Genomic DNA, 13,886 nt, shown 5'->3' on the forward strand with positions numbered 1-13,886 from the left:
AACCATCTGTTACAGCTGGGCATTAACAGGTTTTATTCTTATAGATATTTACATTTTAGATTATTACATTATCATACATTGCATATATATTTTAGAGTGCAGGCTTGGAAGTCTAAAATACTTAGCATGTTAACAGGTTTGCCGCAGCAATGTTTCTTCAATGCTGTCCTGCTATATGATTGTGTCAAACGCAAGCTACCACGGATACATTTGGTTCAACACTCTTTCTTGAAAAAAAAAATGCTTTGCAATAACAGTACATTGCTCAAAACAAAATGGAAGACAAAGATATGATAAAGATTTATTTTTTTTAAACTGTTTGACAGATCTGTATTGATACCTACAAATTATTAAAAGTACAGAGACTGAAGTGTGATAGAGTTCAGACATACAATTGGCAGCATCTACTAGGCCCCACTTACAGTATCTGTTTACATATTAAGTCAAGCTGGGGAATCATGTGGTCAAGCAGGGTCCTGAATAAGAGCCATGACATAATGTAGCAATCAGAGCCAATCTACAGCATGATAAGCTTACACAGGGATAAAACAAAATAATTGCATCCTATTTGTGCTATTAAAAGTATCCAAAGCTTTTACTAACTGGACCTGAAGCCTGTTTTGAAGATGAGACAGAAGGCATGAGACAAATGAGCCATAATGCAGCTGAAATGATATTTTCCCAGATATCATAGTGCTGAATGAACATCTTTGAATGTTCTTTAAGTATTTTGCTTATTTTAATGATGTAATATGACCATGATGGAGTATATGGGCAAAAACATGACCCAGACCCCTTTGACATCTTGTAGCTCAGGGACTTTACTGTGGATGCCTATTGACAGCACATCTCATGTTTGCATGGTGTGTATGAGGGACTCCCACAGGAAACACAGAAAAAGAAGAGAGCAGAAAGGCAGCGAAGCTTAGGTATGACCTCATCATGAATTCTAATAGAAAGACTTGGCTTAAGGCCAATGCAGAACGGAATGGTAAAGGGAAGTGGTGTTATCAGGCAGCATGGGACAATGGTTTGGCGGTTTGGCTAGCATACTGGAGGGCAGGGTGACTTTTAGGCAGGTAGCATAGGGGTCACTGATATTACGCCATGATTTTGTAAATGCTCCAAAATAAGATCACTTTTTCCATAGTCAAGTCATGCTAAACATAGAATATACATACAAAAGAATATACAATACAGAAATAACATGTTTACAGTATAAGAATAATACTATTGCTGTGCATGTTTAACGCTTACTTTGCTTTAAAACCTATTAGCTTTAGAAAACAAATAACTTTTACACAATAAAAATAGCATTTATGACTACATGTAACAAGGCACAGTTGGCAATCCTGATTATAAGTCATTTTAGATAATGTGCTAGATTATCAGTTTTTGGGTAACATGCACTATAAAGCCAACACAAATGCAACAGTATAAACCCATTCACACTGGCAGTATGCTCTTGGTCATTTACACTCAATCAACAACTTGCCAACCCAATCGCATTTACACATACTCAGATGAACAAATACATACTCTGTTCTTCACTAAAAGCACTCATTCACCTGACAAGAACAAAGTACATGCATACATTGGAACGCTTGTGATGAATGATGCATAGTAAAAAGAGGAATATTTATTGATGTGCCTGACCCCAGCCTCTTCACGTCAGCAGGCCCAGACGAGACAGTTTGGCCGACAGGAAGGAATGAAGAACAAACACCACAGGCTTGGGGCCAGAGTGCAGGTCAAACACCTAAAAAGACAAGACATACAAAACAGTAGATCAATCAATACATTAAATGGACTATTAGACCATTACACTGAAATGCACTAATGTGTCCAACAGCAGTGTACCATTTCGCCCTCTGGACCTCCAAAGTCCAGGTAAAGGTTGCGGATCCCATCGTCTGTGGACATCTTGAGCTTCTCGAAGGGGTATCTGAAGAGCACAGTGCCCACTGCAGGCTCCCTTGACTCCCGGGTCACAGTGAAGCCCTTCTCATAATGAAGCGTGAGGCGAACGTCCTGCCTGTTCAGCATGCAACCTGAGGGACAGAGGAGAGGGTGAGAACTTTGTGTGTGTGTGTGTGTGTGTGTGTGTGTGTATAATTGGAATAGTATGCGTGTGCCTGTGTGAGAAAGTCTGAATATGTTTGTGTTGCAGTGGAATAGGGAATGAAAAGACTCAACGTGAGTGGAAACATTCCCCCTTCTTTTACCATTGAACAGTAGTTTTTTTTAACATTAACTTTTTTCTGTCACCACTTCCTGTATCACAGTGAGAAGTGAATCATGTGATTCCAAAGCCTCACTCAATAATATATACAGATAGTTAGACAAACCAACATTACACATACATCCACTCACCAATGTTAGAAATACACACCACAGGAGGCTGGTGGCACCTTAAAGTTAAAGTTTTAAGTTCCTCGACGTACACATCACAGACAAACTGAAATGGTCCACCCACACAGACAGTGTGGTGAAGAAGGCGCACCAGCGCCTCTGGAGGCTGAAGAAATGTGGCTTGTCACCTAAAACCCTCACAAACTTCTACAGATGCACAATCGAGAGCATCCTGTCGGGCTGTATCACCGCCTGGTACAGCAACTGCACCGCCCTCAACCACAAGGCTCTCCAGAGGGTAGTGCGGTCTTCACAACGCATCACCAGGGGCAAACTACCTGCCCTCCAGGACACCTACAGCACCCGATGTCACGGACGGCCAAAAAGATCATCAAGGACAACAACCACCCGAGCCACTGCTTGTTCACCCCGCTATCATCCAGAAGGCAAGGTCAGTATAGGAGCATCAAAGCTGGGACTGAGAGACAGAAGCAGAAGCTGTTTTTCAATCTCAAGGCCATCAGACTGTTAAACAGCCATCACTAACATAGAGAGGCTGCTGCCAACATACAGACTCAAATCACTGGCCACTTTAATAAATTGATTTAATAATGGTATCACTAGTCACTTTAAATAATGCTACTTTAATAATGTTTACATATCCTACATTACTCATCTCATATGTATATGCTGTATTTTACACCATCTATTACATCTTGCCTATGCCACACGGCCATTGCGCATCCATATATTTATATGTACATATTCTTATTCCATCCCCTTACATTGTGTGTATAAGGTAGTCGTTGTGAATTTGTTAGATTACGTGTTAGATATTACTGCACTGTCGGACGAGAAGCACAAGCATTTCGCTACACTCACATTAACATCTGCTAACCATGTGTATGTGACCAATAAAATTTGATTTGATTTAATTGGGGAGGACAGGCTCGTGGTAATGGCTGGAGCGGAATTAGTAGAACGGTGTGAAATACATCAAACACATGGTTTCCAGGTGTTTGATGCCATTCCATTTGCTCCGTTCCAGCCATTATTATGAGCCGTCCTCCCCTCAGCAGCCTCCACTGATACAGACATACACATCCACTCACCAATGGAGATCTCCTTAATCAGTTCTGCAGCCGAATGCCCCCCCTGCACCAGCGCCCGGGTCCACGAGGACAGGTCCCAGTGCGTCTCCACCCGGAACACATGGGATTCGATGCCTCGCCCTGTACCTGTCCGAGTGGCAAACACCAGGTCTGCCCCCTGCGCCGGGGAACTGCGGGCACTGCCAGAATGCACCAGTCTACATAGAAATGGGTACACACCAAACAAGGTCAGCTCATCGTTTTCCCATCCCACGAGTGATCTTTATCAAGTTAAGTGATTCATAAGTTATGATAACAAAACGCCAACACATTGCAGAGTGAAAGAGGCAGAGAGAAAAAGACAAAGAGAGATACAACCTACATTCTAATGCTGTCTGGCCAACATGTTGTCGTACCTTGTGGCGAGTAGTGGGTGTGTGAGCAGGGGTGTGGACCAGGCTTCACGGTTCCATGGGACTGATTCAAACAGCAGGATATCTTTCTCTGTCAGTGCCATGACGATTGGTCGGAAATGGTGCCGCCCACCATCCAAATGGACCTACACCATAAAGAAAGAGAGACAGCATGAGAGAAGGTGTCAAAGTGCTTATGTTATTACTGATAAGGTTTTCCACGTCTGTTTGTGTAGGTGTGTGTGTGTGTGTGTGTGTGTCATGCTAGGTGGGCCCAGAGGAAATAGTTAATGCAACGGCAGCTTCCTGTGGTTTTCTGTCTCAAAGTACTTCCTGTCAACCCCCAACAAGGCCAACTAAACAACCCTGTACAGACAATATCCATACATTAAACAGGAGTACCGACACTACACCACTACCCGCTTTGTGGACTATTTGCTGCTTTCATTTTGTTCAGCTGTTTCCCTCTTTTCCCTATTGTTCCAATTTCTTCAATGTTGTTCTCTATTGTTCTTTTAAATGATGTGTACCCATGTCAAATGCACTTCAAATAAATTCTGATTTGTTTCTGATTTGCACAACAAAAGTATAAGACGGCACATTTAAAAGACTACAGAATATCACAACAAGCATACAGTGACCATCTATAAAACAGAACTCTTTACAGTACACATGCAGTAATGTACACGACTGAACAACAAAACAATACTGTACAGTGAGGGGAAAAAAGTATTTGATCCCCTGCTGATTTTGTACGTTTGCCCACTGACAAAGAAATGATCAGTCTATAATTTTAATGGTAGGTTTATTTGAACAGTGAGAGACAGAATAACAACAAAAAAATCCAGAAAAACGCATGTCAAAAATGTTATAAAATGATTTGCATTTTAATGAGGGAAATAAGTATTTGACCCCTCTGCAAAACATGACTTAGTACTTGGTGGCAAAACCCTTGTTGGCAATCACAGAGGTCAGACGTTTCTTGTAGTTGGCCACCAGGTTTGCACACATCTCAGGAGGGATTTTGTCCCACTCCTCTTTGCAGATCTTCTCCAAGTCATTAAGGTTTCGAAGCTGACGTTTGGCAACTCGAACCTTCAGCTCCCTCCACAGATTTTCTATGGGATTAAGGTCTGGAGACTGGCTAGGCCACTCCAGGACCTTAATGTGCTTCTTCTTGAGCCACTCCTTGTTGCCTTGGCCGTGTGTTTTGGGTCATTGTCATGCTGGAATACCCATCCACGACCCATTTTCAATGCCCTGGCTGAGGGAGGAGGTTCTCACCCAAGATTTGACGGTACATGGCCCCGTCCATCGTCCCTTTGATGCGGTGAAGTTGTCCTGTCCCCTTAGCAGAAAAACACCCCCAAAGCATAATGTTTCCACCTCCATGTTTGACGGTGGGGATGGTGTTCTTGGGGTCATAGGCAGCATTCCTCCTCCTCCAAACACGGCGAGTTGAGTTGATGCCAAAGAGCTCCATTTTGGTTTCATCTGACCACAACACTTTCACCCAGTGGTCCTCTGAATCATTCAGATGTTCATTGTCAAACTTCAGACGGGCATGTATATGTGCTTTCTTGAGCAGGGAGACCTTGCGGGCACTGCAGGATTTCAGTCCTTCACGGCGTAGTGTGTTACCAATTGTTTTCTTGGTGGCTATGGTCCCAGCTGCCTTGAGATCATTGACAAGATCCTCCCGTGTAGTTCTGGGCTGATTCCTCACCGTTCTCATGATCATTGCAACTCCACGAGGTGAGATCTTGCATGGCGCCCCAGGCCGAGGGAGATTGACAGTTCTTTTGTGTTTCTTCCATTTGCGAATAACCGCACCAACTGTTGTCACCTTCTCACCAAGCTGCTTGGCGATGGTCTTGTAGCCCATTTCAGCCTTGTGTAGGTCTACAATCTTGTCCCTGACATCCTTGGAGAGCTCTTTGGTCTTGGCCATGGTGGAGAGTTTGGAATCTGATTGATTGAGTGCTTCTGTGGACAGGTGTGTTTTATACAGGTAACAAGCTGAGATTAGGAGCACTCCCTTTAAGAGTGTGCTCCTAATCTCAGCTCGTTACCTGTATAAAAGACACCTGGGAGCCAGAAATCTTTCTGATTGAGAGGGGGTCAAATACTTATTTCCCTCATTAAAATGCAAATCAATTTATAACATTTTTGACATGCGTTTTTCTGGATTTTTTGGTTGTTATTCTGTCTCTCACTATTAAAATAAACCTACCATTAAAATTATAGACTGATCATTTCTTTGTCAGTGGGCAAACATACAAAATCAGCATGGGATCAAATACTTTTTTCCCTCACTGTATGTCTGCATCTGTACATAAGTGTATTTCACAGCAGCATACATTACTTTTTAGTATAATTTAGTTATTTTGTTTGTGTAATTTATTCTGAAGGCCTATGAGTGTAGTACCTGTTCTGCCAGCCAGCTGATGTGTTTGAGTTGGGGGTGTGACCCCGTGGTGCTGGAGCCCAGGTAGGAGTTGATGTGGGCCAAAGTCTGGGGCAGCAGGGAAGCAATGTTGGTGTGGATGGCTGTGAACCAGGAGTGGGCGCTGGGGCTGTCCTTACAACGCAGCACCACCGTGTGTTGGCCATCAGGAGAGTGCAGTTCCAAGAGCCTGTAGGAGTCAACAGTACTCATCATCATAGTGTCTAGTTGTGGCCATTTTTTTCTGTTTGGTTTTAATTTGTTATTTTATGCACTTCCAAGATTATTCTGTATAATGAATTTACAAAATGCAATAAATCATTAATTTCAATGACTCATTCTTATCATTATCTTACTAAACATACTAAATCAACACCCCCCCCCCCCTCCCCCGGGTCTTACCTGTTCTCCAGGTCAGGTATAGTCAGGTTCCTGCTGATGAAGCACATTTTGAGGGGGATGACCTTTCGGTCCATGGCCCCGGTGTGTTTGGGGGACCCCGAGTCCTCACTGCCACTGTAGTTGGGGGATTGAGAACGCACCTCATCCCACGGTAGGTCTGCTACCAAGGACGGCTTCTTGAACAGTGGGGAAACCTCCCTGATATATTTCACTACAGAAACGCAGAAAGACAAAATAAACAGTGATTAAATATGCTTAGACCTCAAGTTGTAAAAAAGTGTGTCCAAAAGAAACACAAGATTGAGCATATATTTCAGACAGTGGTTGAAAAAGTTGCAACGCTCAATTAATTAAAGAGTAATAAATGTTTTATAAGGACGTATTAGTCTCTTGTTGAGTTGCTCTGGGTAGGAGAGTTGGTGGGGCAGTTGTGTGCTTAGCAGGTCAGCTCGTTGGAGAATAATGGTTTTGACTGAAATCATGGATTCAGTTTCCAAATTTGGTCCCGTGGCCCATTCCACCTCTCACACATTCTCTTTCCCTCTCTCTTCCTTTAGTGCTCTGGGTCGCTCTGCTCTGACTGAGAAACTCAAAACGAGTAGCTGAAGAGACAAGGTCATTGTTGGATGTAGGCGAGGATTAGGCTTGTGAAAGTAATTGGCCCAAATATCTGCTAGTACAAATATGGGCGGACTGTGTGTGTGTGCAATTTGACAGAAGGAGGGAAGTAATGGTAAGGCACTGGGCCAAGGATTGGAACCTATTTCCAAGTCCCTGCTAACCACACTGCTCTTACTAACAGTGTCAGTGAATATGTCTGCTTATTCAAGTCTTTTGGAGAGTATGTGTGTGCGTGCATGTTTTAGAAAGTGGCTGGCCTTCTGGACATGGGCCAGCGCATGACTAGAAACCACCTAACCCCAACCCTGAAGAGATCAAGATGGGCAGAGCTGCCTACAGTTATACAGCGCAATCCTGATGTAGCAAAGTATACATTACACTGAGTGGCATATGTCCAATACACACAGCCACATGAAGTAATGAAGAAATGTGAGAAGTAGTGAATGACAACTCTAGATTCAATGTAATGAATAGATTTACTGTAAAGATGCTCAGTCAAGACTTCCAGCCACAATATCGCTGCAGTGTTCCAGTGTGGTTATAAATGCCATGGTACGTTTAAGTACAGGCTGGGTCTCTGTCTCATTCCTCCGTTCCCACTGTACTGTAGCTCTGGTACATCTTTACGGACAGGCTTTAGCCATCACAGGTTGAATTATAGGTGACAAAAAAACATTGTGACACTGGCTCACACTCAGAAGAAAGATACATGTTGGAGGCTTACCACACCATCTCCATTTGTCAATACTCTGCTTGAGTGAGTGCAGACTGCAGTATGGGCTAGTTGTGTTTTATGGTAGTGTTTTCTGATGAACTAAACAAGGAAAAGGTTTATCCCAGTCCCACCATGGCATTAAACCTTTGTGAAAAGTTCAAAGTCAGAAAGTTGGTTCCAGAAGCTGCTCTTGCTGTCGCTGTTCAAAGATCTCATTAGAACTGTTAGCTACCGTTCTGCTTTTAATTAGGGCAGTACATAGAGGTGTGTGTGTGTTTGAGAGAAAGAGATGGGACTGGGTCCCTAGAGGTGCCATCACACATAGCTAGAGCTAATTTTTCCTCCTTCCCTCCATACCTATATGGCCACAGCAATGCAGAGGAATGAGACAGAGGAGGAAGGGGAGAGCTGGAGGAATATGACTGACTCCAACTCATTATTTGGCTGAAGGAGTTGAGGTTCAAACCCATGGTCTGTTGTGTACCCCCCTCCCTTCCGCATGGTATGTTGTGTACCCCCCTCCCTTCCCCATGGTCTGTTGTGTACCCCCTCCCTTCCCCATGGTCTGTTGTGTACCCCCTCCCTTCCCCATGGTCTGTTGTGTACCCCCCTCCCTTCCCCATGGTCTGTTGTGTACCCCCCTCCCTTCCCCATGGTCTGTTGTGTACCTCCCTCCCTTCCCCATGGTCTGTTGTGTACCCCCTCCCTTCCCCATGGTCTGTTGTGTACCCCCTCCCTTCCCCATGGTCTGTTGTGTACCCCCCTCCCTTCCCCATGGTCTGTTGTGTACCCCCTCCCTTCCCCATGGTCTGTTGTGTACCCCCCTCCCTTCCCCATGGTCTGTTGTATACCCCCCTCCCTTCCCCATGGTCTGTTGTGTGCCCCCTCCCTTCCCCATGGTCTGTTGTGTGCCCCCTCCCTTCCCCATGGTCTGTTGTATACCCCCCTCCCTTCCCCATGGTCTGTTGTGTACCCCCCTCCCTTCCCCATGGTCTGTTGTGTACCCCCCTCCCTTCCCCATGGTCTGTTGTGTACCCCCCTCCCTTCCCCATGGTCTGTTGTGTACCCCCCTCCCTTCCCCATGGTCTGTTGTGTACCCCCCTCCCTTCCCCATGGTCTGTTGTGTACCCCCCTCCCTTCCCCATGGTCTGTTGTGTACCCCCCTCCCTTCCCCATGGTATGTTGTGTACCCCCCTCCCTTCCCCATGGTCTGTTGTGTACCCCCTCCCTTCCCCATGGTCTGTTGTGTACCCCCCTCCCTTCCCCATGGTCTGTTGTGTGCCCCCTCCCTTCCTCATGGTCTGTTGTATACCCCCCTCCCTTCCCCATGGTCTGTTGTGTACCCCCCTCCCTTCCCCATGGTCTGATCATGCACACATTTGCTCTTCTCTTCTTGTAGACTTCACCCGGGTATTGCTTTATGTGCCTGGCTACACCCCAGACCCTGACCACTGTTTTTCTTCTGACCACAATCCTCCTGTGGTTTGTCCATCTCCACCTTCCTCTCCTCCCCACTGACGTCTTTCTCTCCCCCTGCCCCAGACTGTGTGCTGCCAGGCCTTTAATGAGAACAGTGTGTCAGACTCCACAGGTGGGGAGGGGGTTTGTAGAAGGCTCTGGAGAGGCTCCCTTCAAATATACAGTACCAGTCAAAAGTTTGGACACACCTACTAATTCAAGGGTTTTTCTTGATTTTTACTATTTCCTACATTGTAGAATAATAGTGAAGACATCAAAACTATGAAATTACACATATGGAATCATGTAGTAACCAAAAGAAATTGTTAAACAAATAAAAATATATTTTCAATTTTAGATTCTTCAAAAGTAGCCACCCTTTGCCTTGATGACAGCATTGCATACTCTTGGCATTCTCTCAACCAGCTTCATGACGAATGCTTTTCTAACAGTCTTGAAGGAGTTCCTACATATGCTGAGCACTTGTTGGCTGTTTTTCCTTCACTCTGCGGTCCAACTCATCCCAATTGCGTTGAGATCAGGTGATTGTGGAGGTCAGGTCATCTGATGCAGCACTCCATCACTCTCCTTCTTGGTCAAATAGCCCTTACACAGCCTGGAGGTGTGTTGGGTCATTGCCCTGTTGAAAAACAATTCACAATCCCACTAAGCCCAAACCAGATGGGATGGCGTATTGCTGCAGAATGCTGTGGTAGTCATGCAGATTAAGTGTGCCTTGAATAACAAATCAAATCACACAGTGTCACCAGCAAAGCACCCCTACACCATCACACCTCCTCCTCCTCCATGCTTCACAGTAGGAACCACACTTGCGGAAATCATCCGTTCACCTTCTCTGCGTCTCACAAGGACACGGCGGTTGGAACCAAAAATCTCAAATTTGGACTCTTCAGACCAAAGGACAGATTTCCACCAGTCTAATATCCATTACCCGTGTTTCTTGGCCCAAGAAAGTCTCTTCTTCTTATTGGTGTCCTTTAGTATTGGTTTCTTTACAGCAATTCGACCATGAAGGTCTGATTCATACAGTCTCTTCTTAACAGTTGATGTTGAGATTTGTCTGTTACTTGAAATCTGTGAAGCAATTATTTGGGCTGCAATCTGAGGTGCAGTTAACTCTAATGAACTTATCCTGTGCAGCAGAGGTAACTCTGGGTCTTCCATTCCTGTGGCGGTCCCCATAAGAGCCAGTTTCATCATAGCGCTTGATGGTTTTTGCGACTGCACTTGAACAAACTTGGAAAGTTCTTGACATTTTCCGGATTGACTGACCTGCATGTCTTATAGTATTGATGGTCTGTCGTTTCTCTTTGCTTATTTGAGCTGTTCTTGCCATAATATGGACTTGGTCTTTTACCAAATAGGGTTATCTTCTGTATATCACCTCTACCTTGTCACAACACAACGGATTGGCTCAAACGCATTAAGAAGGAAAGAAATTCCACAAATTAACCTTTAACAAGGCACACCTGTTAATTGAAATGCATTCCAGGTGACTACCTCATGAAGCTGGTTGATAGAATGCCAAGAGTGTGTAAAACTGTCAAAGGCAAAGGGTGGCTACTTTGAAGAATCTAAAATATATTTTGATTTGTTTAACACTTGTTTTGTTACTACATGATTCCATATGTGTTATTTCATAGTTTTGATGTAATCACTATTATTCTACAATGTAGAAAATAGTACAAATTAAGAAAAATCCTGGATTGAATAGGTGTGTCCAAACTTTTGACTGGTACTGTACATATCTGGCCTACTTTTTAAAAAGCCCCCTTGTGCTGCTCCCCTTCAAACACACAAATCGGCCCCCTTCCTCACCTCTGTTCACCCTGACCTGGATCAAAAAAGGAGGGCATGGAAATGAGTGGATCAGTGTATATATCCAGTATGTGGATCTTTTTACACAAACATTATACACAATGTGCATGCTGCTACACTGTTCTTGGAATGAATCACACATACCAAATATCTTAGCTAAGTAGGTTATACTCAGATATTTCTGTGGATATCCATTTCTGTTTACAAACACAAAGAACTTGAGAGAGAAAGGAGAGCAAATGTGCTTGTTCCACTGATATTAACCAAAAACGGTAGTGTTACAACGTTAACCTGGATTCATACAACTATATGTGGTGGCCTTTTTTATGCTTTGACTCATAGTGCATTGCATACTCAAGTGAAATGTTCAATGATCAGTAAGTTTTGGTTTGTGAACAATAGAAAATAACTAACTCTCTCTAATTGGGCCTGTCCCCATTTTATGACTAGTCTGTCTCTTTGTACGGTTTTAATTATTCCTTTTAACCGGACAATGGTCTCCTCCTCTATCCACCAATAAGCAGGCAAACTAAACACAGACAGCCATGATCCTTAATGACTAATGTTATTCATCTGTGGTTAGGCTATGGGAGTCTTCCGAAGATGAGGAGGAACATCACAACTCACTCCCTGTCTGTCAAACAAACATTGACAGGGAACTGGCACATTCCTTAAACAAATTCCTAGGTTCCTCAGTGGAGAGACAGAGATTACACAAACTCTTATTTTGGACTATGAGGCCTATTTGAGATGAGAAGCAGAAAAGATGAAGCCTACTTTATTTTGGGGGTTATAGTGATAGCTCATTTGACGAAATGGGACAAACTGTGTCACGTAAACCAACTCTCTACACCCAACATTATTTAGTATTCATAAATGGGTTAATTTCCAAAGCATTAAGCCTAACCACCACACAGTGCATTTCAGCCCCTGACCAGTTGTTTCCAACCCCTGGGGCTTCACACCAAAGTGCTCTAAAATCAATATAAGACAAACATGACGATTAACTGTTCTAGCCTACAATGACTTATCTAAAATAATACACTGCCACATACAAAGTCGCTATTTTGTAACGACTGTTCTTACTTTGCTGTTTACAATAGGCCTAATGAGTCAGTGGGTGTCAGTGGAGTGTGAACTGGTTACATTGTAGCAAATAGCTATGTGCTGTAGTCTGGCAATGTACTAGGAAGGAAACATTGTAGCCTAAAACTTGAATCCTGAATCCTGCCTAAATGTAAAATAATTGAAAAAGTAGCCTGGGCATCAATAAATTCAATATACTGAATGTTCATCATCCAACTGGCTGTTCATGATCGTCTTTTATTTAGGTCTGTGTATATTTCCTGACTGTCAAATACATGCAATACTTGGCCCACAGCTCCATAGTAGGCCTTCATCAAGAACGAAGCAGAATCAAGTTTTATTTTGCTATCAAGCGCACATTGTTTAGGGTACTAGGCCTGGTTGAGGCAGCTGTCAGACTAACTGGCCTTCTCAAATCCCCGCTATTGCGTTTGAAAACTTACCCTCGAGCGTAACCTCTTTCCCGGCCTTTTTTAGAGCCTGCACCGCTAGATCATGCGTAGCCTCCCTGAGGTCATTTCCATTGACTGACAGTATCGCGTCACCGACCCGAAGAGCTCGACTCTGATCAGCTGCAAGTCCGGGGAAGATCTTGGATATGAGGATGGGCATTCGGTTTTCCCGACCCCCCTTGATGCTGACCCCCAACCCGCCCGACTCTTGTTTTACAACTCGAACTTTACGCACAGCTTCCGATGCGCAGGATTCTAAATTGATGGAAGTTTCGCCATGTCTGGAACTGAAGCTAGATCCAGGACTACCGTAACTGGACCCCGGGCTGCCAAAATCAGAGTTCGTACCGTTATCACGATTATACTTGCTAGAGCCAGGGCTAAAACCTTCGTAGTGACCCCTGTTGATGCCCCCGTGCGCTGGGCTACTGCTTCGTAATAGCGCACCATGGTTCGGGTGTTGTTCTGGGTTCGAGGTTTGACCACGGTTCGAATTTCCCGACGTTAAACCTGGATCGTTTCCGTTTGATATTCCATTTCGTAGGTCCGCTGAATTGTTGCAGTGTAAGTTGTTCGCGTGCCCGCTTATCTCTGCTTCGGCCGTTAAAGTGAAAGTCTCGCTGGTCAATTCTCCCGCTACCCGAATCCAGCGGTCCTGGAGCAAAAGGTCTAATTGACCATTTTTGTCCGCTCGTGTCCAGAGAGCCATCCTGTAAATCCGGGGCGGGTTTCAGACTAAACTCATGATTAACTTTTTCTTCTTTTCAGAGTGCGTACCCAAGCGCTAGCCTACCCTACATTTGACACACCCACTTATGCACAGACTGGAAAACTGAAGGGAAACAGTTGCCTCTGACGGACTCTCTCCCTTATCATTGAGCGCGCTAAAGCCCACTGTCTGTGGCGTGAAAACTTGGAGCCATGCGACAGAAACAGCCAATAAATGCAATAGTGTGTGATTGGACCTTAAATTACTTATTCATGAAAGGCGGGGTTTAAACAATTCCCGAC

At 44.3% G+C, this 13,886-nt stretch overlaps 1 protein-coding gene across 1 annotated transcript; it reads right to left on the reverse strand.

Annotated features, from left to right (window-relative positions):
* Positions 1 to 9: 9 nt before the first annotated feature.
* On the reverse strand, positions 10 to 13,801 carry LOC115196884 (beta-2-syntrophin). The gene is made up of 7 exons (XM_029757865.1): positions 12,867 to 13,801; positions 6,705 to 6,915; positions 6,285 to 6,492; positions 3,860 to 4,002; positions 3,465 to 3,661; positions 1,861 to 2,051; positions 10 to 1,759 (listed from the first exon to the last, which is right to left on the reverse strand). The coding sequence occupies exons 1-7, from the start codon at positions 13,582 to 13,584 to the stop codon at positions 1,667 to 1,669; spliced, it is 1,761 nt and encodes a 586-aa protein (XP_029613725.1). The 5' UTR covers positions 13,585 to 13,801; the 3' UTR covers positions 10 to 1,666.
* Between the last annotated feature and the right edge of the window lie 85 nt (positions 13,802 to 13,886).

The sequence above is a fragment of the Salmo trutta genome, chromosome 7 (assembly GCF_901001165.1).
Source record: "Salmo trutta chromosome 7, fSalTru1.1, whole genome shotgun sequence".
NCBI classification, from domain to species: domain Eukaryota; kingdom Metazoa; phylum Chordata; class Actinopteri; order Salmoniformes; family Salmonidae; genus Salmo; species Salmo trutta.